We start from the raw sequence: 27,875 nt of genomic DNA, 5'->3' as shown, positions 1-27,875 counted from the left end.
ATCCAAGAAATAATTTTCTCTTAAAAGACAAATTCGGGATACAGTGAACTGGATTTTCAGTGAGCAAATGTTCGTTTACTACATCACCGTTTTCCGGGATGCTTTTTGGCCACATGGGAAATTGGCACCACCAACCAAAATCAGAAGCGAAGAAGAAAGCCAGGAAACGAAACAGAGAGCACAGCAGAAGCTACTTGAAAACATTCCAGGTGAGACCTGGGTTCTGATCCTGCGGAGCAAGTACAGAGATAGAAAGGGAATGTTAGCTCACTTAACCTTAAATGTTCTTCATTTATGTCTCTCAAGAAACAGTGTTTACAATGAAAAAAAAATAATCACTCTTTTTTTCTTTTAAATCATGTCTTGCCCCTTGCTAAGAAATTACACCGAGGATCCTGAACAAGAACAGTACTGGTTATAATACTTTCTTTTAACTAGAAAAATGTTTCAGAACAGCTAATAAATTTTGTGCTTTAAAAATCCTACTAAAGTACACTGTTTTGAGAGCTTAATTTTTAATTGGGTAGCAATGTATTAAAATCATAGTTTGTATAAGTGCCTTATGTTGAAAAATTCTAAATAAACTTGTTTTCTCTTTAAACATTTGAAAAAACTCATCATGTTTCTCATGCCTTGGTGTCCTTATTTATTCTGTACATATCATGTAATATCTCCTTCACTGAACGTCTGAGCATGTGGACTTTATCAATAATAGCAACAGAATATAAACTTAATTTTTCAGATATGCTTCAGAGCCTCGTTGGACAGCAAAATGCCCGTCATGGAATAATAAAAATATTCAATGCACTGCAAGAAACAAGAGCCAATAAGCATCTGTTATATGTGAGTAATTTAAAGCCTACCAAAGAGTTAACTATTTCTTCAATTTTACATTTCTAGTCACATATAAGGGTAGATTTTAATTCTTTATATTCTTAATCATTCTTATTACCTGTAACTCTCAACCCATTTTCTCTGCTTCATTTTTGTCTGTTCAGTTTGGTTGGGAGAAAAAAAGAGAGCAAAGAAAAAAGTGCCCCTGGTGGATGCATCATCCTCACTCTCTCATATTATTTGTCTCTCTTGACTTTTGATGTCCAACATTTCTGTATGTTCAGTTTTGCTCGGCTTTTTTTTTTTTTTTTTTTTTCAGCAAAACATACTCTTTCCCAGTCATCTGATTATAGCAATATTAAATATTGTCGATGGTTTGATATTGGTAAAGAGACCATGAAATAACTATTAATTCCATCTGTTTGAGAGTAACTTGCTCACTGAGAAAATCTCAGACCTAAAATGGGACTTTTCTCTTAAATGTAGTTATTTGAGTAAATCCTTAGAGAAAAAACATTTTTCTACTCTTTTTGTCTTCTTTCTTGGTTCAGGTGCTGATGGAACTGCTGCTAATTGAATTGTGTCCTGAGCTGAGAGCTCATTTAGATCAACTTAAAGCTGGTCAAGTTTGAAGCTGCACAAATAAACCACCAGAGAAATGTCTGTGTAATAATAGACATGAAACATTTTCCTCTTTTCCACAGAGGGTTTGACTGAGAACAAAATTGATTTTTATTTTAGTTACCTCCCTCTAGTTTTATGTGAAGTAAGCAGAAATGGGGGCGGAGAGGGCAGACTTGATGCTGTAGTAGGCAACGGAAAAAAAGACTTCTGTTAATTATTGGGTTTTATTTTAATAAGAATATAAATACTTTAGAGTTCAATATACTGATTGAAATACAAATGTTAATATGTGTTAAGAACCTAGGAAATATTTTAAATATTTATGAGAACAGTTTTGTTTTAAAATGAAGAACTATGAATATTGTACAGTTAATTTCCTCGTTGAGGATTCTGAACATTCCTATATTATTTCATGTGACTGAACATTGTTGTGCAATGCTTTGTGTAAAGTTATTGTGAAAATTTTATTGTCTTTATTTTTACCAAAGATTTCCCATAGTTTTAAGCATTTGAAGCAATAAAATATAAAAATGAATCCTAGAGTTCTATGATATTTACGATGCTTATATCTCAAAAAAAAAAAAAAAGAGTTGAAACACTTCAGGCAGTTCAAATATTTATCAAGTGCCTTTTCTGCAGAAAACATTGTGTATGTAGGTATTTATGCAAGGAAATGTAAACTTTGCTGCCTTTCTCCAGACACAGAATGAGTATGTGAAAAATAAGATTTTAATGTGAATGAGAAGAGCCAAATCAGTGCTTGAAATGATGCGTTAGGGAGGCAGGATGTGAGCTGAACTTTGAAGGATGAGTGGGAATGAGAGGGGAACAGAAGGTGGGGGGAAGTTACTTTGGGGAGTTTGAGGACATGATTATATCATCAAGTCTTGTAGACTAGTAGGGGCACTAGGTGAGATCCAGAGTATGGATGTTTTGCTATTAATACTGGCCCCACTATTAATGGACAATTCAATCAATTTTCCTGTGTTTTGGCATCTATTATGCAGTAATAATAAAACACTTTCCTCTCTCTAACCTCCAAGAATATTGAAAGCAAAACAATTAGTAGGCAGGAATTCAGTTTGAATCTATGAAAGAAAACTTCTATCTACAAGCAGTATTGACTATATCATTGATAGATCATATCTGCCAAGTTCTTGATGTGAAACAAAAGTTCTGAAAGATAAATGATTAAACATTAGTAAACCAAATTTTATCTTTGTGATTCTTATAGTTTCAGCTCTTTGATTCTTTTTTTCAAACCAGAATATATGACACTTAGGGAAAAAAAAAATTTGGCTATTTATATGAATAAGAATGATCCTTCAGAGTGATGTAGAAAAGACATTCAGAGAAGAGAAGCAGTATGAAGTCACCAAACCCCCAGAAACTCATCATAACACAGTTCCTGGAAATGTCCATCTCATGCATAATTAAACGATAGCTGTCTATACTGCAAATGAGAAAAAAAAAAAAAACTATATTGACTACTTAACCTTTAAGATAAATTCTTACTTTTCATGATATATCTCCGATAGGGAATCTTACTGAATCTTACTGAAGTTTTGATTTTTTCAAAAGGTTAATGATCTGGAAGCCTTAACTCACTTAAATTAAGTCTGACTGACTCCACTCACAGGTCAAGGTGTCCACCACAGTCTGCAGCAGTGGTAGCTTGCAGCGGCTCACCTGTGCCAGAAGCACCAGCTTTATGGTAACTACATAAACTGAAATTTTAAATTGTGTTGGATTCACCGAAGATATTTAAGCATAGCATATTACCACATGACACATCAAATTTCTACATTTAGGATTTCTCAGACCTGTGTTTTAATAGCAGTTAAAAAAGTGTTCTTTACTTTAGGATGAAGAAATATAGCAGATCTATTAAATGTTCTATTAAAGTCAACATACACTGCTTTCTTACATTGCTATTTTAAGATTCTAAGAAAAGCTTAAGGGGAGCATTTGATATCTTGCTCCCCGGCATATGCTGTCAGTTTGGCTCAAATAAACTCATAAAAATTAAAAAAAAAAAAAAAAAAGGTTTAGGGAACTAGATTAAGTGTGGGGAAGAGAATATTGGTTGTGAATTTGGATCTTCAAATGATTGAAAAATTGGTATATGGATGATATTAGAACAAGAGCAAAGCAAGTGGGCTTGTATTATAGAAAGATTTAAGTTAGGTATGAAATCTAACAGCTTGAGATATTGAAACATGTTACTGGGGGAGAATGGAGAGTCTTCAATAGAGATATTAAAAGAAAAGGAGTGGCTTTCAGGGATGGTTTAAGTTTATATTTTTTAAGAGATTTTATGGAGAAGTATATGACCAGTTGAGAGAATGTCACAGACCTAAGTCTGTTGAAGTTTCTTCCTTTTACGTAAAAGCAAAATGAAGTTCAAGTAATATAGGCAAACCAGAACATAAAACAAAAGCAAAGTAATTTCTGCCATGCAATACTTCTTCGGTGACCGCTATCTACATAGTAATTGCATTTTCCCACTACTAAAACGAGATTTTATTTAAATCCACTTTCAGAAAGGATGGTTTTGATTTGTAAAATAAAGCCACATTAGTTTAGTATGTTTACAAAAAAGATATTCTTAAGGTATTTTTTAGACATATCATTTTTAGTATATTTGATTTGCAGCTCTATATCACTGTACAATCTTCTGCCTATGGATTCTACTATTTTTACTGTCAACCTTTGTCTTTATAGATGTCATTGATATCAGGAAAGCCTCTTATTTAATTTTTTAATGATATTTAGTTATAGTTTTATATTGATAGATGATTTCATTGAGATTTTTTTTACATTTTATCTTGCTTTGAAATACATTTAGGTTTTTTAAAATGTAGAAATGAGTTAAAGCACAAAGAACATCTTGCTTTAATTGATATCAGAAATATAGCAGTTGTTTTACTCATTAAATTAAGGTTTTTAAGGGATATGAAGAGGCATGATTCTAAACAGTTTCTTAAACTCATTGTTTTTGAAGTTTAACATAAATCAGCTAATTATTTATAAGGAAACTTTTGAAACTACAAGATGTCCCAAAAGCCTTAGTACAGTCTTAGCTTTAATAATTTCAGAAGTATAAGTGCTACACAAATGTATCTAAATTATTTGAAACTTTCTTTAAATTTCTTATTTCTTATTTTTATGAATTTTAAATTTAAAAGTTTAGTTAAAATGAAAAATTCAAAACCCACATATTTTTTTCTTTTTTAAATTTTTATTATAGTGACATTGATTAACTAAATCCAGTTAAGTTTCAGGCGTACAATTCAATAGTAAGGCATATATATACATTGCATTGTGTGTTCACCATCCATAGTTAGATTTCTTTCTGTCACCACATATTTGACCCCTTTTACCCCTTCTACCTTCCCCCTCCCTACCACTCTCTGGTAACCACTAGTTTATTGTCCATGAGTCACTGCTGTTTGTTCTGTTCATTTGTTGCTTTTAGGTTTATATCCCACATATAAGTGATGTCACGTGGTTTTCAACTTTTTCTGTCTGGCTTATTTTACTTAGCCTAGCTATCTCGAGGTCCATTCATGCTGTCGCAAATGGCAGTATTTCATCTCTTCTTATGGCTGAGTAATATTCCATTGTATATATGTACCACAGCTTCTTTATCCAGTCATCTATTGTAGGACACTTCGGTTGCTTCCATGCCCTGGCCACTGTGAATAATGCTGCTATGAACATCGGTGTACAGATACCTTTTCTGATATGACTTTTCAAGTCTTTGGGGTAAATACCCAGTAGAGGGATTGTTGGATCATATGGTAGATCAATTCTTAATTTTTTGAGGAACCTCCATACTGTATTCCAGAGTGGCTGTACCAATTTAGTTTGTAGCATATATACTTCTGAAGTTATTAAAACTAAGACTGCACTAAGTCTTTTGTGATACTTTGTATTTAAAGAAAGGAAAAAAAGATATTTGCTTTCTGGAATGGTTTTCAATATTTGACGTGGTTTAGGCCAGTCTGTAGGCTAAGAGCTGGATCTTTGAGGAAATTCAGCAATTTGACCCTTTAGCTAGGTTTCAAGTTGTAAGTTACAGAACACAAATTTGAGAACGAAGGTAACATGTCATCAGTAAAATAACCAGGATAATGTAACTAACTTGGGATGCAGAAAATAACCAAACATATCTACTATAAAAATACACACATTTTAAGGTATTAGGACTGATGATCTTTGTTGAAATGCACTATGGTCTAAATCCTTTGACGAATAAGTAAAGCATGAAGTTCATCCGTCAGTACGGGATTCAGACGACAAGCCTTAAAATCAAAGATAGAGTCAGTTATTTCAATATACCTTGAATTGTTGTGTCTTTCTTCTTTCTTCCTTTTAAAAAAATTTTGGTTTGTTTTTAAGAATGGTAAAGTACAATAAATTTCAAGGGAGTTTCTTAATTAAAATACATATCCATTCTGAAAAGGGAAGTTCAAATTAGCCTCTGCAAAAAAAAATCATACTAAAAATAACCATGCTGTTATCATTTGAAAGAGGAAATTTTATATAAATTTCATATTATGAATTACTAAAGTAAGTAATACGGAAAGCATTTGGCCTCAAACTTATTATCTCATTGTGAATAGCAGCACAGCTGTATTCTTATTTTAAAATACATAGTTTTATTATGACTAAAGTAAATAGTGACAAGTAATAGTGCATAATTTCAGAAAATGTGAAGAATTGGGATAAGACATCGGAGGTTATCTCATCCAAACCTCACTCCATGCAGAAATTGTCACTTTGGTACCTATGACAATTGGTCACTAGATATTTGCTTTATTGCTTCTAGTGGCAAGAAGTCACCATCTTATAGGGAAAACGTTATTTCTTGAACAGTTGTGTTAGAAAATTCTTCTTTATATTAAGCTAAAATTTCCCTTCATGTACTCTAGAAACATTTGTTGAAGGGTCCTGGGAGAACATATAATGCTGGATTCATAGAGACCTTGAGAGGCGAAGTGCTTGGTAGTCACCCAGCCTGATAGGCAGAGCCGAGACCACTGTCTTTGCCATCTCGGGCCTCACCTTTTCCCATGACATACTGCTCCCTCCCACAGTTCCTTTCCTACAGGACAGCCTTTCAGTCTGGTGAAGACCACTCAGGACCCCCTCGTGTCCTTTTTCTCTGACACGATTCCAGACCCTTTACTGGCTTACTACATCTGAATTTTTTCCATTTTAAAAGTATCTGCCATAAAATACAATAGTCAAAACTGAGTAATGTGGCTGTTATCTCCCACTATATGGAAAATTGTTCTAAGATTACAAGTAGTTTGTTTTGCTCTTTTATTTAGGATGAACATATACCAAATTTCAGGATATTTTTGACCCAAAGTTTTCTCTGCTTGTATTTATTTATAGAGGATGCTAAGGATAGCATACAGTCTGAAATTGACTTGGTTTGGAAAGAGGTATTATATATACATAGAACATTTAGATTGTTAAAAACAACTTACTCATATTAATAGAATGGTGTACTGGTAAATACCTCAAAGATCAGTTGTATTTGTGTACTTTGTTTTTATATGTATTAATATGAGCTTAATGCTCTGGAAATTTTAATTTCAAACAAAATTCTTTAATTTAGGGTTCTCAAACTTGTCCGCTCACTGGAATCCCCTGAGGCACTTCAACAAATACACTTTGTGTCCCACTGCCTGAGACAGAGGTTGACTTGTTCTGAAATGAGGCCCTAGTTTTAGAATTTTTCAAAGATCCCCAGGCAGTTTTAATAGTCTGTTATAAGATCAGATTCAGGCAAGGGACTTAGGAAATTGTTCCTTGCCTTGTTCTTCTGCTCAAACTGAACAATTTGTGCATTTCATGAATTGCTTTATAAATTTTATAATGATGTAATTCTAATTTGAACTTAATGTCATCCACATAAGGCATGCACAGTCTTGTTTATTTCTTTTTTTAAAAGTTCACTTGCAGTTACTATGATTTTTCCCCTTTCTCATCATCCGTTCCCCACTTTTTAACAGTTGCTTGATTTTAGATGTGAAATAAATTGATTACAAACTCATGAATATTCCTCCCAAATGTGGTAGATGTCACACAAAAATCTTTTTTACAAACTACATTTCATTAAGTGACTAGAATGAGGATATTGATTCATACTTTTTTTCTGAGTAAAAGACCCATGAACTTTCTGGCTTTAAGGTTATGATGCTGGGCCTTAGGCTGCATATAATATCAGAGAGAGAATAATTTGCATGAAAATAGGACTTTTATCTCTGAGCTTAATTATGCCAATAAGAATCTGACATAATTGTCTGCAGACAATCTGTATGGCTGACCACCTCTCAGTAGACAGAGGTTATCTGCACAGTAATTGAGGAAAAATCACTAATCCATAAAGATGTTTAAGTCTCAACTATAAAAACCTAGAAATTTCCATTCAATTCCACTTATATTTGTCCTCAGGCTTACTTACTTTAGAATAATAGTGTGTAGCTTTTGCCTCATCCTTTGTGATCCCCAAGCCCAGCTGAAGGCATCGTGCGTGGTAGAAAGAGGCCATGGCCATGCCCCTGCTGATGAACTCCGGGAGGCAGTCCGTGGCTTGGGCTATCATGGGGATGTCGTGAACCTCATCATAGTCTGCGATCCTGTTATGATGTAAGTTGTGAAATGAAAAGGATATCAGTTATGGTTTACAGTTTTACAAGCGACATGCTAGAAATTGTCCTTCTGCCCAAAGTGACTTCCCCATTTCTACCTGTTTGAGAGCTAAAGTTGTTGTACAGCGAAGGGTAAGTATAATAGTCAGTTAACACCAGGGGAAGAGGAACTACTGGAGTGGTTGCTGTAGAGCTTCCCCATGATTATACTCATCAGGTTTAACAGCCACTAGAAAAGAAAGGTTCTTTTCCTTGTAATATTAATATTTTAAACTTAATATCACTTTGCAGGTTTCAACAATGGCGGGGGGTGGGGGGAAGTATTTTCAATTTCTTTGGATCATTTATTTAAACATAGGCCTTAAGTTTGGACTTCAGTCACAGAGGACCAGAAAAAAAATTAAGAAACTTGCACATCTTTTTATAACCCAGACACAAATATGGAGAATTGTGTGAAAATGAAATCTAGTCAACTCCATGTCAACCATAATGTAATCGGGAATAGGAATGTGGGCAAACAATGGAAAGTTTCAAAGATTTTAAGAACTATTTAAAGTCTTAATTTTAATCACATGGGCACTTAGAGATTTGGGACATTAGAGATCACACCTTTAAGTGACCTGCTGCCTGGAAGCCAAATCTTGGGGAGGAGAGGGTAGAAGCAGCGGCTCTTTCATCCTCTATGCCCCTGCCTTCCTCAGACCCAGCTAGGGAGGAATGGAGCCTGTTGGCTCTGCAGGAAGGGAAATACATCAGCCTGGTTTTACAGCTGCTCTAGAGCACATCCAAAAGCATGTTGCTTTTGTACATAATGGATAAATAAATGTAGAAAAGTACGTGGGCTCAGAGAAAAGAAATTTCCATATACTTTATGGAAATTTCCAAATATTTTATAAGATGTTAGTGTTGGAGTCTTTTAAACATTATTCTCATTTTATAGTCCTTATCAAGCTATACTGCAATTGTGTAGTTATAGAACCTGTGGCTAAGGGTGGAGGAAGAAATGAAAACTTCTTTAATAAACATTTCTGATCAAGCTATCTTAAGTACTTTATATACACTTTTTATAATCCTGCATAAGTATTTTCTTATAAAAATTTTCTTATAAAGCAATTGAGGCCCCCAAAATTAAGAAACTTGCTTAAGCTCGCTGGTATACAGAGCTAATAGCACTGAAATCCTGAAGACTAATGGCACAGAATTGTACTATCTGATGTGGTAGCTAAATGTGGCTGCTTAAATTAATTAAAATCCAAGGAAATTTAAAAGTTCCGTTCTCAGTTGCACTAGCCACGTTTCAAGCTCTCGATAGCCATCATTTACAATATTGCAGCGAGTTCTATGAACACATCTGGCATAGAGCATCCAGTAAGAATTTTTGTAAATACATTCATCCGGCCTTTTTACCTTTTGGAAAATGCAACACACTTTGTGAAAAATTTCATCTTATAGTAATACTCCACGAGATGCCCTTGAGCATAGACGTTTCCACGTTCCGCCGCTTCCCTTAGGCATTGCAGGGCGGCCTCAGGGTCTTTGCGGATGCCTTGTCCATAAAAGTACATGAGCCCCAGTGCACCCTGGGACTCCAGATTCCCATTGCCACATGCTTCTGAATGCCAATAAAATGCCTTTTAAAAGACACAGTTTCATTTTGTTATTCATAAGGAAATTCTGGAAAGAAAAAAGTCTCTAATGATAAGATAGTCCTATTAGTTCATCTCTAGGAAATAGTTCTAGCTCCTTGAAGGTGTTTTAAGCTAACACCGATTTCATATGCCTGAGAGAGTGCTAAGGTGAGGCCGCCTGTTGTCTACCCCATGGTGCAGGTGAGGTCACAGTCTAGAGAGTTCAGCTGTCTCTGGTTTCAGTATTTTCACATTTTCTATAGGAAGGATCTAGAAAGTGGAGAATAGGAAGTGTCTGCAAGGCTTTGAGACACAGCAGCTATGAGGCATAGACAAGAGGGCATAGCTGCTGATGCTCAGGGAAGTCAGAGCTCTGAGTGGATCTCAAAGATGGTGCTTTCAAGATCAAAGGCAATCAAGGATAAAAGCTACACAGAGGCTTGAGCACATCTGCTTAAAACTCAGCTACCGTGAATATAAATTAGTTTAAAAAGTTATTTCCAAGTGGCTTCTCACTTATCTGAGGAGGGTCTTAGATGCCTCTTACAAGTTTGTCTTTAAAGCCCCTTACAAGTAGGACTCAGCCCTACATATCTTTCCACCTATAAGATCTCTTGGAAAATATTGCAATTATTGATGATTAAAGATATTATTTTTCTGTAAAAATCTTAAATGGATTTACTTTTTAATTAGTTCTTAGTATATTTTAGTTATTAGTATTATTGTTACTTCCTCAAATCAAATGTAGTAATTTATTCACATAAAAGGATTTGGGCTTTACTTCAGGACTCTTTTTATAGCTTTTATGGAATAATAATATTTTGTATGTGTAGCTTTTTATAGCATACAAAATGCTCTCACATTTGGTCTCCTTTGGTAGAGGCAGAGAAAGTAGCAGTCATAGATGAGCAAAAGGTGAAGATTCTAAAATGTAAACTTCCTGTACATTTTGAAGAAATTTGAGAGATTCATAACTACACACTTATTCCTCACAACCATTCTTTCGAAAAAGAAATAGTAAGCCAAATACTAATCTAAATATAATGCTAGCATTAAAAAAAAATAGATCAATGTTACCTTTTCTAACTCTTTGGGCTCTTTTGTTGAATAATACAATCCTAGGATACTTTGAGCCTTCACACTAGCTTTTGGATTTCCATTGTCTGCAGCAAAAAGCCACAGTCTAAAAGAGAAAGACAAGGCAAGTTGTTCTTTGTTTCAGCATTTGATTAAAACAAAGTCTTGTTTTCACATTAGGATTACCTTTCGGCTTCATCTTCTGATCGTTTAATGCCTTTTCCTTCGTAATGAGCTCTTCCGAGGTTGTAAGCAGCTGCAAATCGTAAGTGTCTTGCTTTGGGACATGGAGAATCAACAATTTTCTTCATATATTCCACTCCTTTTTCCTTCCACAAAGGAAAAGAACACACACAAAAACCCCCTAGTTTTTAGTTTTACCCAAACTAAATTCTTTCTCCCAATAATGTTATAAAGCATTCCCCCCTAACGTGATACAATGTAACGACTGTATTTGCCCAAGTGGTATGTTGTCCTTGAGTCTGCAGGGCTGGAAATAAGGAAGGAAAGAAGTACTAGGACATCTGAGTAAGCATTCCCAGCATCTCTCTCATTTTACAGCTTCCAGAGTTGCATTACATCTCGATATGGGTTCCTTTTTTTCTTGTCTCTCCCAACTTCTAGTCCTTATTCTGAATCAGCGCAGTTCTTGGAACTGATCAACGTATAAGTATAGCTGCGGCTTCTTTCACATTTATAATTCTTACAGTATACTTATGAGCCCCAAACAAATGCTATCTTCTCTCTTCAAGCGCACTTTTCACTAAGTGTGCTCAATGATAATGTACATCCAATATACAAATCATCATATGGCATCTTCATAGTCACAAGGAGTGCCCAGAAGACATTCTAACCACTAGCAACGAAAGGCTTGCCCCCACTCCAAAAATCCATCAGACACAAGCCTTCAAACATCACTCTAAAGAAAATGATATTTGACAATCATCGACAATCATGTTTATACACTACATTCTAGCCTTTACCCCCTCACTGTTTTCTGAATGTGCTGTTGCTGGCTAAATGCCACAGTAATAGATGAGAAAATAAAGGTGTTTTAGTGAGTCCCAGGTTACACTGGTTTATTTTTGTGAATGTGTGAAGTAGGCATCTACCATTTCCCCCCAGCTGGATAGTAAGAGGGCACTTAAGGTAATAATGGCAGTTGAGTGAAGTGGTTGTGTAAATCCTCTCACATATAGTAATGATTAAATCTGGACACAACATAAAGACAACTTTTTAAAGGCACTGGAAATTTTATCAAAACAAACATAAGCTGGAGAAGGGAATCTTTGAAAACTGCAACTGGAAGCCCAGGCAGGATGAAAACAGAAGGAGCTGCCCTAGGCACACGTGATAGTCAAACTGCTGAAAGCCACAGGAAATCTTAAAAACAGCCAGAGAAAAATGACACATTATATAGAGGGGCAAACGATATAATTAGTTACTGATTTCGCATGAGAATCGATGAAGGCCAGAAGATTTTAGAAAGTGCGGAAAGAAAAAAAAAAAACGGTCAACCAGCAAAAACGGTTCATCAAAAATAAAGGCAAACTGAAGATATTTTTAGATGATCAAAAGCAGCGATAATTCTTCACCTGCAGGCTGTACTCCAAGAAATGCCCTTTAAAGGAAGTTCTTCAGATTGAAAGGAAAGGGGAAATGGTGGCAGATGGCAACTCAGGTTGATAGGAAGGAATTAAGAGCCCCAGAAATGGTAAATATGCAACACATATAAAAAGATACACATACTTATAAATACAAGTCCCATGTTGTTTGGCACCTGTCTTACTGGTTTGACTACATTCCAGCTGTGCTAGCCTTTTCATTCCTCAGGCCTTAGCACTAGTGATTTCCTCTGCCTGGAATGTGACTCCCTTACATTTGCATATGGTTGCTCCTTCTTGCTGCTCAGTTCTTAGTTCAAATGTCAGGTAAACTGATGAGATAACACAGGAAGGAAAACTGTAATCCCAGAGACAGCTTTAAGATTCATGTTAGCACATGACCAATGACCAGGAAATTGAAAGAAGTAGGAGAGTAATGAGTTGATATGAACTTAAAAATAGGGACACCTTGTATATGGGGTAGAGGAGAGATAATAGTTTGAAAAGTGAATTGGGAAATGAAAATAATGCCAGCTCTACTTTGAGCATTATAGTACACTGGGATAGTGGAAGGAGAATCCTCCCCTAAAGAGGGCTGCTTGTCAGACACAAGCAAGTTTCGGTTATGGCAAGGAAGTGAAAGAAGTAGTCTGAGAAAAGCCTGAGGATATGGGGAAGTTTATTTACCAGCTAGAAGGTTTAGGAGGGAGGGCAGCAGAGAGGGAGAGAAAACAAAGTAATATGGAGTCAAGAATATATGAGAAGACAGAGGACCAGAGAGGCATACATTTTATGTGGTAGGCAGTGATAATACAGCTGTGAGTCTTGGTGGGACCAAGTCAAGTCAAGGTACCAAATGGAATTCTGGCGTCTAGTTCAGATACAATCACAGTGGGTTGGCCTCGTGCTGCCTGGTGAAGCCCCAGTGACGGCAGCAAGCAGGCAGACAGCAAACTTGGGGCTTGGGTGAGGGTTTGGAATGGCAGTTGTTGGTTTGGACACTAAAGACTTTACCATGTAAATGTTACTTTATATGGCTGCTCAGTGGCCAACAAGATGGCTGTCCATAGAAACGGTCTCAATTGTGCCCTTTTCTTTTGGTCATTAATGTGAAGGTCTTTCTAAATTTTTAAAGATGAACAGGACATGATCAGATTTGTATTTTGAAAAGATGGCTTTGGTGACTATATAAATGAATGATGAATTAGGGACAAGAGCAGAAATTGGATTTGCTTTTGTTATAACCCGAGTGAGGGTGAGCCTGAGTGAAACAGAATGGGAATAAAAGGCCAGAGACAGATTTGAAAGATAGTCAGGAGACAGTAAGAGTAGGTCAGTGTGAGTAGTGGAAAATATTTTATTTCTCCTTGTAAAAGGACTATCTCTAGTTTGGGCTCTTAACTTTATATGGCTACTCCTAAGTTTTAAAGAACTATTTCCTAGTATTGTTTTTTAAAGGTTTTTATTATGGATAAATATTGAGCTTTATGAAATTTTCAATACATACCGAAACCATCAGATGGTTTCTTTTATTAAGCTAATTTAAGTTCTATATTCATCGATTTCCTTATGTTGAATTATTAAATTTCTGAGCTAAATCTTACTTGGTTATTCTATCATTTTAATGTAATATTGTTTGTAACAAGGGCAAATATTTGATTATCCTCACAGCTGCCACCATAATTTTTCTTAGAGAAATATTAACTTTCTCTAGGAAAACACTTTGAAAAAGCCCCTTGAGAGAATACCTAGATAACAGCATTGTCAGCTTGTCAGCCACAGGTCAATCAGTAAACATTGTTGAGGGTTTACTGTGGGTCTGACACTGTTCTAAATTTCTGGGGGATTTAGCAGTGAAGAAAATAGACAAGAACCCCTAATTTTGTGGAGCTTACATTCCAATTAGGGAGAAAACAAGTTAAGCAGGAAGAAATAACTGAGATAATCATTAAGTCTGTGAAGAAAATAAAGGAGGCTATTTTGATAACATGGCCATAGAAAAGCTTTCAGAGGAAATACTATTTGAACAGAGACCTGAATGAAAGAAAGGCAGATATAGAGATGGCTAAATTATGTTGTATGAGTAAGTGAGATAAATTTATTTTTGCATCAGTGAAGGAGATGGTAGAAGGAAAAGACCCAGAAAGGGGAAAGGGTGAGGCAGGAAGAGAACTTAGCAAGTTTGTGAAGAATCGTGTGAGGTACTGCGACCAGTGAGATGTCCTCAACAGAGAGCAACTGAAATGACTGACGAGCAAGTTAAAGTTCACTATGTGGGATCTAGTGTGGTCCTCTCTCGGTCCCCTACATTTCAGCAGAAGCAATGCTACAAGTGAAATCCTTGTTTTATGAGATCATTGAGGGAAATAGGCTGTGACCTATGTTAAGGCAGAGATAAGGGAACAGCCACATAGATAAAGAGTACAGAGTAAAGAATTGGCAAAAAAAGAAGAAGAGCAAAGGGGACTGTGAGAACATAGGGAATCTGAATATTTCAGATTAATTTTGAAGCTCTTTGACTATGACAATCCATGAAATTGGAGGCATAAGGGCAAACCGAATACATTTTCTTTGAATCTTAAGGAATGAACAGCATTGTCACACATAACTTATGTTTTTCGGGGGGTGTTTATTGTGATTTTCTTTATACTTAACCATAAATGCCTAGTATATGTTCAATTTTGGTATCTGAAACAAGGAGTCTGAAAATTTTGTGTCAGGAATTTTATTGTGTAGATGTTGCATAGTTTATAAAATTTACATATCATATACTGAATATTATCTATCAAATTCAGAAATTAAAGTTAAATTTAATATTTTGTCTATTTTTAATACATTTCATTTACATAGTTTGATGCTGTGATGTTTGGCACATACAGGCTCTGTATTGTTATGTTTTTCATATTGAACAGAGTTTTATTACTATAGAATTATCATTTCTCATTAAGTTTCAATTTGTGTTTCTATGACATTTTCTTTGCATATCTTTATTGAGCCATTAAAAAATTTTATGTCATTTGCTTAATATTTACTCTCTTTTAATGGGAATTTTGACAAATTAACATTTGTCTAATGATTGCAGTAATTATGAGTTTGAGATGTTTTTTACTTTTTATATAAAAATTTTCAAGCACACAGGAAAGTAGAAGGAATACAATAAAAATCTGCATAACTATCATATAGATTCTTAGTAATAATATTTTGCTGTATATGCTTCATCCTTTTGCTGACTTCTTACAAGTTATCTGTAGATATGTAAATATCAGTACAGTTCACCCCTAAATATTTCAGTATGCTTTGCAAGAGTTGTTCTTTATAAATACCATAGGTGTCACTTTTAATAAAGTTTTACATGTGTGTGTATATACACACACATATTTTTACATGAGGCAATACATGGAAGAATATACTTTAAAATAACAACAATGTTCATATTTGATAGCAGAATTTGATCCCATTTTTGCATATTCCAGCTTATCTCCATGTTTATGTAGCCTTGGAATAACTTTGAAAAATAAAGGAAAACATTAAAACAGAAAATTATTGAGTTAATGGTAGCAAGAAGGAGCAAAAAGAATTTGTTTTCAGACAAATGTAAGAATGACTACTGCTATCCTTTAAATCGTAAAAGGTTAGAGATTGTTGAAATATAAGAATAAAAACATATTATTAAAATATAATTTTAATTGTATCAAATAATCCATTAACAATGAAATCATAAACACTATGCGCAAAACAATAACTTACAGCATCTGCAGTTGTTCCCAGACCATCATAATACATTACTCCTAGCTGGTAAGTTGCTTGATGATCTTTTTCCTTGATTTCTTCAAACTGTTCTAATGCTTCTTCATACCATCCCTATAAGCTCCCAGGAAATAGTCAATTATTTTTATTATCTTGAAGTAATTTCAATTATTCAATTCCCACCTAAATCTAGCTAGCAGCATCAAATAAAACAACAAAAGACAGCAACAGATTTGTAGAATTTGCTAGTAAGTCACTGACAACAATCAACGCACTATAAAATCAATTAAATAGACCTAAATATGGCAACTGAGGAAAGTGATGAGGAGCAATCTGGGTAACATTCTCATTGTCTTTCACTCTTATTCTTGGTTATTGTCAATTCTCTCTCTAAATGATATGCTATTCCTCTGCTCAATCTAGCCTGGTACATCATCTGCCACTCCTGAAATCTGAGACATTTCAGAGCTGGGGCCAAAGTCTCAGAGAAAATTTGAACATCAGTATATTCACTATTATTAAATATCCACTATTATTATGACTCATGTCCTCCAGTTTTGCAGTGTTCCAGCTTGGGAGAAGACATGGAAAAACAAATGTGTGATTCTCTAATATTATTTTCCTCCCATATTTCCTATGAAAACCTATATATTATGTGTCACTGATTTAAGGCTCTTCAGCAGTCAGACAATCTGATAACAAATATCCTAAGATGTAAGGGACTAATATGGGGTTTATATCTTAATCCAACATGAAAATGCCTCACACTAAAAAATGAATCATTTGTAATGTGGAGAGTTTCTTATTGAATTGGAAGGTCATTACGAGAAGAGCAGAGAAAAACAATTTTTGGAAAATATAAAAATAACTGAATTTCTTTTCATAAACTATAATTAATCAACAAATTGAAAAAATGAACAAAAACTGCACTAAAATGCTAAAAAACATTTATTTTTAAAGAACACATAACAGGAATAAATGCCTGAATTAAGATTTATTCCCTTTTCTGGTTAATGTTTGGCTTAGCTGTGAGAAGGCTAGAAAAGTTAGAATATACAGAAGAAGTAATTAAGTTCTTTTAATTTTCATGATTTTAAATACCACATACGTGCTAGAAGATCTGAAATACACACCTTCAACTCAAACTTCTCCTTTGAGATCTAGACTCTTACAAGTAAGTTTCTACTTTGAAACCTATCTACCTTGATGACAAATAGGCATTTCAAATATAACATGTCCAAACACTGAACTCTTGATCATCACCTCAAAACTCACTCTTCCCCACTTCTCTGTTTATAATCCATTATGCCATTATTGTGTCTCCAAAATAAATCCAGGACCCAGCTCCACTGCTACCACTCTACTCAAGATCACCATTCTCTCCTGCCTGAACTGTTATAACTTTGCCCTGAATTGGTCTTGGTTCCTTCCATGTTTGCCTTCTAATCCATTCATCACAGATTCAAAACACTTCAATGGCTTCTTATTACATTTTAAACAAAGTGCATCTAGAGCTACTCTTGGCCTTGTTTATTACCACGTTGATCTTTTTTAATTCCTAGAGCTCACTAAGCTCTTTCTTATCTCTGGAACGCTTCATTTATTCTCCCCTCTACCTGGAATGTGCTTCCACTTGGCTGTTTGAATTGCCTAGTTCCTCTTTTTCAAATTTTAGTTTCAATAACAGATCTTTCCATTATTTTCTGTTTTGTTTTTTTTCTATTATAGTATGCAGTTAATGGCTTTCGTAGTACTTTTTCCCTATTTGTAATTATATAATTATTTATCATCTTCCCCTACTAGACTGTAAACTTTATGAAATGGGAACCATTCTAATTTCTTCATCACTATATAGTTAGTGCCTAGCACAATAATAGCAAACACTTATAAAGCACTTGTTAGGTGCTAGGCCCTGTTTTATAATTAATACATCTTCACACTAGCTCTGTGAGATACATATTATTATCCCCCTTTAACAGATAAGAAAACTGAAGCATCATGAGGTTAAGTATTTGTGCCCAAGGATAAACAGTTAACAAACAATAGAACCATATTCGAACTATGCCCAAAGCTGAGACATCTTTCTTTTAAACATTATGCTATCTTAATAGTGACAGGTGTATGATGAGTCCTCACCAGATATTTGTTGCCAGAATGAATGAAGGAGCCGTCAAAAGATTACAGAGCAAGTAGGATATAGGTGAATAGTGCCCAAATATTAAATGGATAGTGAGTGATTACGGACAGCTGGTCTCTTTTCACATTCTCCCCTTGGGTTCAATGAAGGATTGAAGCTATATTATTGATGTTGAAGTGACAGTTTGCACAGTTTCTCCTAGATCTATCTTGTAGGATACCTCAGCTTAATGTGGATAAAGAGGGCAATTCCCTCCTACTCTATAGAGAAACATATAAGGTATCTTTAAATATTAGATAAGAATCAGGGTCTTCAACTGTTATTAACATGAAAATATTTTATAAGCGATATTAAATATTTTGGCAAAAATACAAAAATTAGATTTTTATATTAGTGTAAGAACGAATTTTATACAAAATGTCTCCTATAAGTGACTTTCATTAGAATGACTTTTATAAAGAAAATTCAAATGTTTCCTTAAGCTGGTACCTGTGTATGTCTCCCACTTAAAGCTGCAACTGGGTATTACAATGTAAGGAACTCTACAGGAAATTTTTCTATAAGGATCTAAAAACAGCATTATGTGAAATGAAAACAAATAAACAAAAAATGATACCTCTTCAAAATATAGTTGACCTCGTAGGAAATATGCCACAGCATCCCCTCTTCTTATTCTTTCTTTCAAGATCTGCAGTGCCTTATCCACTAAATTAGCATGGTTGTAATGATCTGATTTTAAAAAGGTAAAGAATTCCATCTTTATCCATACAATATGAATCTTCTCTCTTGAAGTCATATCTACAGTTCATCTGGCACCATTTATACTAGTTTCCTTCCTAGTTCTCATTCCTAAAACTGGCTTCCTTAGTTAAAGGAAAAAGCATTACCTAAAAAAAAAACAAACAACAAACAACAACAAAAAAAACCCAAACAAACAAACAAAAAGGCTTATCACAATACTTAACACTATGCCTTGTACAATCGAGAAATATTTGTTGATCACTTCTCGGCCTTTTGGCTAAGATCAAGTGAAGAAATATTGGTTGACTGGGTTTCACAGTAACTGTGTTTACTACTAGGCAAGAGCTCTAGCAATGCAGTCTATGTGCCATTCTTTAGGCAAAGCTGTCCTCTGGGTAAGGGAAATTCTTAATTTGAGATTTAATTAGAGCTACTCTAACCAAATGAGCTAACCATCCCCAATTTAATATTTTTAAAGACTACAGAAAAAAATAATAGCTTTAAATGCCAACTTTAAGTAAACTATGGTATTGTTCTTAATAGAAGTGACATCTAGCTTCCCTTTTCCAGAAGGGTGTCCTAAAATTCTGAGTGTGAAGTCAGGATCAGGCTCTATGAAACCTCTCCACTGATGATTTGCTACCAGATGAGTCAAGCCCCAATTTCACATATTCTCATAGAAAAGCTAGAAAGGACTGTAAAGTTAACCACTTTTTTGACAGCAATAAGATTCATATTTCTTGTCTCTTTTTTCCCTAGTGTACAGAATTAACTTTTAGTGAAAATATTATCAGAATTCGTACCAGTATTTTCCTTTATCTGTTGGAAGAATTTTTGGTTCTTGGCAGCATACTGGGATAGAGAGGCGTAAAAGGAGTTCTTGGGCAACTTTTCACTGGTCAACTTCATCCAGTTTTCACGATGTGCTTTCTGCAAACAAACATAAAAAATAAGACAGAAATGTCTTCCTTCAGAAAAATGCAAAAAGAGACTCCATTCCACTAGGCACTCATAAAAAGTAACCTCCTTGCCTTGCTGAGGTACAGGGCACCAACCTACCAGCTCTGGGTTGTGAATATTCCTTCTTAGGAAACCAGGGCCTTTATGGCTATGAGAAGCAAAACCATCTTCCACATCTGCATCATTCACAAAGCTAATGAGAGCTATTTGTCTTCTCTAACTATGAGTTTATATGCTACAATGCATTGGTCATGTCACCCACCACAGCTGCTGCCACTAGTAGGATTTGGTGACACTGCCCATGGTATAGTTCTTATACATTGGTACCTTCCTGTTGCCTTGTATCTGAAGCTGATCATACTAATCTATTTCACATTAAAGTATTTGTTTATTTTACCTGGGAATATACTTTATTTTATTCAGTTTTATCTTCCTGTCTGTATTGGATTGCCATGTTATAAGATGGATCACAGGTGAATGGAAAATCAAAGCCTTCATATAAAATGTAGAGGCCACCTCATTTGGGATGAAGGAGTCCAGGTTAGCCTAGGCCGAGGGTAGTGAGACAGTAAACTCAGTTGTTGCTATGCTTTTGTGTTTACTCCTTGGCATTCTACTGTTATAGCTGGCATTCACCAATCAGGAACAACCTTCCAGTACAGGTTCCTGATTGGTGGTGAGAAGAAGAATTCAACCAACCTTTAGTGTGACTGGAAAGCTGAATTTATACCATACTATTTTGAATAATAAATTGCTTCATTAATGAGAAAGAAGTGCAGAAAAGAGAGATAATTCAGTATATTAGGAGAAAAAGTTATGGAAGTATCTGTGATTTGGGAAGTCATTTAATCTTTTAAAGAGTCAATTTCTTCATCTGTAGTTAGTTTGAACTAGAGGATGTCAAAATGTTTGTTCCTAGATATATAAAATTCTTTGATTATATGATTACAAAAATATTGTGGTTTCATTAGTGAATATAAGTTTCCATAGGGCGAGGTGATATTAGGTAAAGTATTTCGAAGAAAAACTATCCAAATAGGATGATGTTGGTAGCACTATCAGTTTACCCAGAAACTGGTTATAGAAGTTTTTATTTTACTGAAGTCACTCAATGGGCTACAGAATCCAAAAAGGCTAAGAAAAAACTTGGCATATTCAAGATCATCATCAAAAATGAAACAAATTAGAAAACAATACCTTACCTCCTTTGAGCCCATGCTTTCCTCTGTGGTTACAACACTGCACATGGTTTTTGTTGCTGTAGCTTATAGAAAGTTGCAGAGGGTCTAGAAAATAGAAACAAAGATTTCTTGAACTCTTACTAAATGCCAGGTATTTTTCTTTGTCCTAAGCTCTTTAGGGGCACTAACTCACACAAAACTTTAGGAAAAGAGAGGCTGTTATGAAATTTAACAAATGTGGAAACTGAGGCACAGTAAAGAAGTTAGGTAACTTGCCTCAGGCTATAGGCTAGGAGGTAGGACAGCCGGGATGCCCTGAGCACCAGTGAACTTCATCATTATTCTATACTGTTCTCCAGAAAGCAAAACTAATATGAGCTTTTAAAATGGCAGGCCTCCTGCAAGAGGGTAAACCAAAATTTAGTATTTTTAATTTCAAAAAATGAGAGCTAAGAGATTTTGAAAAGTAAGAGTATGTGTTTATTACTGTCAAACTTTGAGATTATATATAACACCATTTGAATCTTGACAATTGTTTGCATAAAGTACAGTAAATTTAGAAAATCTTCTAATATAAACTGTAGACATTGCTGATATAAAATCTGAAAGAAATCTACGATTTTAAAGGGAAGAGCAGGTGGAGTGGACGCTGATGGTGTCCTTCTTAAATCCTCTTCACTAGTTAGTTATTGCCCCATCTCTAGCTGCTGGAAATGTTAAAGGCAAAGGGTGTGCAGTCATCACCAATATTTAATTCTGGAACATTTTCATCACTCTAGAAGAGTGATTTCCCAATCTTCTCCCTCTCTTAGACCCCTGGCAATCACTAATATACTATACTTTCTGTCTCTATAAATTTGCCTATTCTGGATATGCCATATAAATGGAATCATACAATACGTGGTCTTTTGTGTCTGGCCTCTTTCACTTAGCATAATGTTTACAAGTTTCATACATGTTGTAGTATGTATCAGTACTTAATTTCTTTTTATGGCCAAGTAATATGATATGAACATATCACTTAAAAGATATGGACTGTTTCCAGCTTTTGGAATAGTGCTGGTAGTTTTCAAGTACTAGTTTTTGTGTAGACATATGTTTTCAGTTCTCTTCAGTGTGTACCTGGGAGTGGAATTGCTGGGTCATATGGTAATTCTATGTTTCAGATTTTGAGATGTTACCAAACTGATTTTCAAAGTGGCTGCAGCATTTTACATCCCTTTAAGCAATGTACAAGGAAGGGTTCCACATCATCATAAACACCTGTTATTGTAATTCATCTTTTTGAGAACAGCCAGCCTAGTGAATGCGAAGTGGTATCTTGTGGTTTTGATTTGCATTTCCTTAATCAAGAATGATATTGAGCATCTTTTCATGTCTTTATTAGCCATTTGTTTATTTTCTTTGGAGAAATGTCTATTTAAATTCTTTGCCCATTTTGTAAGTGGGTTGTTTGCCTTTTTATTGTTGAGTTATAAGAGGTCTTTATATACTCTAGATGGTAGACTCCTATTAGGTAAATAATTTGCAAATATTTTCTCCCATTCTATGGAGTCTTTTCACTTCCTTTATAGTTTCTTTTGACACTTCATTTTTTAAATTTTGAGGAAGTCCATTTAAAAAATATTCTCAAATGTTTTATTGTAATTTTTTTCTTTTTTAAAAATCACTTTATTACAGTGACTGACATAAAAAAACTGTAAATACATATTTAATGTATACAACTTGATTAAGTTTTGAAGATAAATGTACAGCCATGAAACCATCACAATCAATGCTAAATATATTCATCACCTCCAAAAGTTTCCTCCCACTTTTTTATTATTTATTTATAACACTAAACATAAGATCTACCTTCTTAGCAAGTTTTTATGTATACAATAGAATATTGCTAATTATTGGCACTATGCTGTATAGTAGATCCCTAGGACTTAGTCACTTTACATAATTGAAACTCTATACCCCCTCCTGTTGGCCCCTCCCTACAACCACTGGTAAGCACCATTCTGCTCTCTGCTTCTATAAGTTTGACTATTTTAGATCTCTCATATAAATGAGATCATGTTATATTTGTTCCTCTGTGTCTAGCTTATTTCACTTGTCCTCCAGGTCCATTCAGGTTATCACAAATGGCAGGATTTCCCTTTCTAAGACTAAAAATATTCCATTTGTGTAATTGCCGCACTTTCTTTGTTCGTCCGTTGATGGGCATTTAGGTTGCTTCCATGTCCTTCATAAAGTTGAGAGTAAAGGCCTAATGCTGGAAGCATACAGAGCCTTCTGGTAAAGGCACTCTCTTGCCTGGAGATAGGTGCTAATTGGATGTGCAAAATCATATACTCTTGTTGGCTCCATTGTAAATGTAGTGTAGAACTATTTCTCTTCATCTTTTACAGTTAATTCATCCTCATCTACTTTGAAAGCATTTTCCTCAGCAACTTGATAACTTTGAAAGCATTCAATTTAGTTTTCTTAAGAATTACAGCTCTCGCTTCTCACTCAGTGGTTTAATTTTGTTACCTAGAGTCTTTTTTAGAATAAACCTTATATTTTCGAATAATTTGAGATTTGCAGAAAAGTTGCAAAGATAGTACAGAGAATTCCCTCACCCTGTTTCTTCTTTCGTTAATGTTACAGTATTATGGTATATTAGTCATAACTAAGAAAGCAAAATTGGTACATTACCATGAAGTAAGCCCTACATTTGGATTTCACTAATTTCACTAGTTTTCCACTAATATACTTTTTCTGTTCCAGAATCCCGTCCAGGTGACCATACTACATTTAGTCATCATGTCTCCTAGCCCCCTCTGGTCTGTGAGTTTCTCAGATTTTACTTGTTTTTTATAACATTGAGTTTTGAGGAATACTGGTCAGCTATCCCACAGACGTCTCCCAATTTGAGTTTATTTGATGTTTTACTTATGGCTAGACTTGGGTTATGGGCTTTAGGAAAGAATATCAAGAGGCAAAGTGACCTCACCACATCATGCCAGGTGTGCATGCTATTAGCATGACTTATCACTGATATTAACAATTATCTGGCCAAGGCAGTGTTTGAGAGGTTTCTCCACTGTAAAATTACCATTTTTCCCCCGCTTCCTAGATTCTACTCTTTGGAAGCAAGTCATTATGTGTAACCAACACTCAAGCGGGCAGGGTGAGGGGATGATTGGTCTCCACTTCCTGGAGCACGGAGTTTCTACAGGATGTGTTTAGAATTTTTTTGTAAGGAAGAATTGTCTTTTCTCTCATGTTTCTTTATTTATTCAATTATTTATATCAGTATGGACCACGGATATCTATTTTATTGAATTCTAATCCAACAGTAAATTATGTTGTTCAGGTTGTTCCAACTTTGGCCGTTGGGAGCTCTTTCAGGTTGATTTCTGTATCCCTTTGACATGTACCCATCCTTTTGTTTTTGAGCACTTCCTTACTTTCTAGCACTACAAAATGCTCCAGGCTCATCTTGTATTTTCCCTGCCCCTCCCTTAGTATCAGCAGTTTCTCCAAGGAGCTCTGGTTTCTTTTACTGGAAGAATATATTAGAAACCAAGGTTGAACACTAGCTGTGTTCATTGCTACTGGGGTGTCACTGCTTCTAGGCCCTCTACAGTAGGCAGAACTAAGAAATGTATTATGTATACACACATAATTATTTCAGTATCTATCCATTTGTATCTATATTGAGCTGTGTTCATATTTGTGTCTTCAACAAATCCAGGACCATATGGCTCATTATAGCCTTCTCTACTTGCTTATCTGGGACCTGTCCTTTCTAACAATAGCAACCTAGCTCTTCCCATCTAAAGTTTTAATTTTAAAGACCAATTTTTTGCTCTTTCCCCTAGTGCATTCGGTTTTATGAATTAATTATTGGTAATTTCTACAACATTTCATTGAAAGGAGGAAGACACATGCCTAGGAGGGGAAATGGCAAAATAATGACACCCTCCAAGTTTTCCTAGTTCTTATCAAAACAATGAAGAAGTAGACATTTAAATAAATGTTACCATTGGGCCGATCAGAGCCCTCGAGATTATAGGCTCTTAGGAATTAAATATCATGGAAGAGGATGAGTATCCTTTATCTATTTAAATTTTTTGTGCCACAATGTCCTGGTGCAGCAATTTGTTTAGAATTGCTATACAATTTATCACCTTCCCCAAAAAGTTTGAGTAATCAAAGCTGAAAGAGTTTATTAAAGTGAATAAAAATTTTCTTTGTGGGAAATCCTTTTGTTTTTACACTCATACTGTGATCATGGGTTTCCTGACTGCGAATGCCAACGAAGGCCTAAATTATATTCGATTAATTCAAAGTCCTTTTCAATAAACTTTGAAAACCAAGGACCGTTTATTGAAATTTCAAATCTGCCTATCACCTTCTGTTTTTGAAGATTTCTTATCTAGAGTGATATATCATCTTCAGTATATGAGCTACAGAAGTATATTTGCCATATTTCATTTTTAATAATAAAATATTTAGTTACTTTTAAGGCTCAGTGGAATGACTGGCAATAAACAATAAGGACATTATACTCAGAAGTGTTTGATGAATATAACTTGAAAATGTTTTGAAGTTAGGAAGTTCTCAAGAGATTTAAGTAAAACATGTGAAGCCAACTATTGAGAATTTCAGTTTTACTTTATATTACTTTATTTGCTTTAGAGATAGAGTTTTACATGGAATTATTACTAATTATACATAATTTAATTACATTTTATATAATAATGATAAATGGGGATTAGTAGGTATTGCCAAACACTCCTCCTTTCAATGCTGTACACTTAGGGAATGTTTTCCAATCACTTTTTTGGTCAACAAAGGCACACAGAAAACAGATGAAATTAGCCTATGTATTGGTTCCACCAAATACTGGACTAAACACTGTGGGAGATTCAATTCTAGAAACAAGGCTACATTAACATCCATCATTATATGAAAGAGTTGTTTTTCTATGGATTGTAATAATTCTCTCTAAGGACTTTCTCTTGCTTAAAGAAGCCAATCTTAATAGCTTTGAATTTACCAACAAAGACCAAAATTATTTTAAAATGTAGCTATAATCAGAATGTGGGCTCTGTAGTCAAACTACGTGAGTTCCAGCTCCACCCTTTAATAATGATATCACCTTAGACAAGTTACTGAATCTCTCCAAGCCTGAGTTTCCTTTCCTGTAAAAAGAAGATAATAATACCTATTTGTATTAATCTTTGGGCATAGAAAGTGCTCAATATCAGTTTACTATAATAATAAATTGGAATTGACATTAGGGATCATTTAATATAACTTCTCATTTGTAAATCTTTTTATTTCACATCACTGCTGTATGTGTAACATTTACTGCAATCAGACTTTACACACAGTTCTCTCAACACTGGAAGATATTTTACACTTCTTAGAAATATTCTGCCCTTCCTGAACTACCTAGCGAACTCTTATATACCCTTCAAGACTCAGCACATATTTTTCATTCATTTGGTCACTTAATCATCATTCAACATCTTTTTAAGCACTCACTCGAATGACATCTGCCTTCTGGAAACACTTTTACCAGTAACTTAAACAAAAGTGGAACTAGCACTGCTTAGAAGAGTACGTGTTGAATATGCATCTTAGACTATCTTCCTCTTTTAAAAAATTGATCCCACTGGCTACATGTTTACTAAAAACTCCAGTTACTTGTCAATAAGATATTGTCCTACAAATGTATTGATTCTGTGTATTTTTGTGCTCCACTAGCTTTGTTCAGTTTTAAGAAAGCTTTTAGGCCCATTACTAAGGGTAAACTGGATACCTAGATAAGACAGTGGGCAAGTGCATAGTGATTAAAGGGAGGAAAGATTTAACAATTCACTAAATTCTCTTTCCTTGTGAAACTTACATATGTAACAGGAAGTTAACAATAATTACCAGACTTAATGCATGCTGAACAGAATCCTCTTTTAAAGGAAAAGGATGTAGGCACATTCATCACACAAATATCCCATTATATGTTAATTGCAGTACATATGTTTAGAACTAAGAACTTCTCTGATAATACCTTGTATTAGTTAAGAATTCCTGAAAATAAACATCTGTGCAAACCTGAAGCTTAATTATATGTTTTAAAAAATAGTGCTTACCTAATTGATAAACATGAGAAAAGGAAAACTGGCAATATGGACATGTGTTCTCCTTATCTGACAATATCTTTGCAGTATGTTCTTTAAATATCATAAAAAGGAACTGTAAATAGCTTAAATATAAAAAATACAGAACGAAAGCATGATTCTATATGTGTTTGAATATATATCCACATCTAAGTTCAAGCATGCATATGAATAAAAATGTTTAAAACTACCCCTTGGGTCAGTGCCATCAGTACAGTAATATAAATTTATCATTGCAAAATTATCGTATGGCTCTTATTAAAAAATAAACAATATGCTGTAACCAAAATTATAACCGAAAGGCTACTTACTTTTAGAGAACAATGAGCTTGTCCTATAGAAGCATAATAATAAACATATCTATTTTTCAGTCCTGCTCTCAAAAGTATCAGTAGATAAAAGGGACTCACTGAAGACTTTTTTAGGGAAAGGAAATATATGACTGGAGCTTTAGTTTTTAGCTAGATAAAGCTAAAACAGTGCTTAAGAAAAGATAATCAAGAGATTATACATGCG

General features: G+C 34.7%; 3 protein-coding genes across 6 annotated transcripts in view; 1 reads left to right on the top strand and 2 right to left on the bottom strand.

Moving 5' to 3' along the window:
- SNX25 (sorting nexin 25) overlaps nucleotides 1–1,993 on the top strand; it is an 84,209-nt gene extending 82,216 nt beyond the window's left edge. For all 3 annotated transcript variants that reach the window (XM_023532885.1, XM_011364006.2, XM_011364009.2), the window contains 3 exons: nucleotides 28–209; nucleotides 743–843; nucleotides 1,386–1,993. In XM_023532885.1, the coding sequence (XP_023388653.1) occupies nucleotides 28–209; nucleotides 743–843; nucleotides 1,386–1,466 (364 nt within the window). In that variant the 3' untranslated portion in view covers nucleotides 1,467–1,993. The remainder of the gene's footprint in view (nucleotides 1–27; nucleotides 210–742; nucleotides 844–1,385) is intronic.
- On the bottom strand, nucleotides 147–21,306 carry LRP2BP (LRP2 binding protein). Of its 2 annotated transcripts, XM_023532889.1 has the most exons (10): nucleotides 21,223–21,306; nucleotides 19,864–19,990; nucleotides 18,936–19,048; nucleotides 16,183–16,296; nucleotides 11,018–11,160; nucleotides 10,832–10,937; nucleotides 9,534–9,757; nucleotides 7,940–8,114; nucleotides 5,653–5,765; nucleotides 147–229 (listed from the first exon to the last, which is right to left on the bottom strand). In XM_023532889.1, the coding sequence occupies exons 1-9, from the start codon at nucleotides 21,265–21,267 to the stop codon at nucleotides 5,700–5,702; spliced, it is 1,113 nt and encodes a 370-aa protein (XP_023388657.1). In that variant the 5' UTR covers nucleotides 21,268–21,306; the 3' UTR covers nucleotides 147–229; nucleotides 5,653–5,699. The 2 variants fall into 2 exon arrangements, with proteins under 2 accessions (XP_023388657.1, XP_011362302.1); XM_011364000.2 differs by lacking the exon at nucleotides 147–229 and having other exon boundaries at nucleotides 5,247–5,765.
- The window catches only part of UFSP2 (UFM1 specific peptidase 2), a 29,972-nt gene continuing 23,384 nt past the window's right edge, over nucleotides 21,288–27,875 (bottom strand). The window contains exon 13 of the mRNA XM_011364005.2: nucleotides 21,288–21,306. The gene's annotated coding sequence lies outside the window, so the exon portion shown is untranslated. The remainder of the gene's footprint in view (nucleotides 21,307–27,875) is intronic.

Source organism: Pteropus vampyrus, unplaced genomic scaffold (genome assembly GCF_000151845.1).
Source record: "Pteropus vampyrus isolate Shadow unplaced genomic scaffold, Pvam_2.0 Scaffold92, whole genome shotgun sequence".
In the NCBI taxonomy this organism is placed as follows: domain Eukaryota; kingdom Metazoa; phylum Chordata; class Mammalia; order Chiroptera; family Pteropodidae; genus Pteropus; species Pteropus vampyrus.
The sequence above is the reverse complement of the archived record's forward strand: the minus strand, read 5'-3'. Positions and strand labels throughout refer to the sequence as shown.

What these genes read in the sequence shown, in the direction of transcription:
- LRP2BP (XM_023532889.1), bottom strand. Translation starts at nt 21,267, where the DNA reads ATGTGCAGTGTTGTAACCACAGAGGAAAGCATGGGCTCAAAGGAG. An exon ending in GTCAACTATATTTTGAAGAG is followed by an intron (nt 16,297 to 18,935) that starts GTATCATTTTTT and finishes GGGAGCTTATAG; the next exon opens with GGATGGTATGAAGAAGCATT. An exon ending in CTACACACTATTATTCTAAA is followed by an intron (nt 5,766 to 7,939) that starts GTAAGTAAGCCT and finishes TTTGATTTTAAG; the next exon opens with GCTTGTCGTCTGAATCCCGT.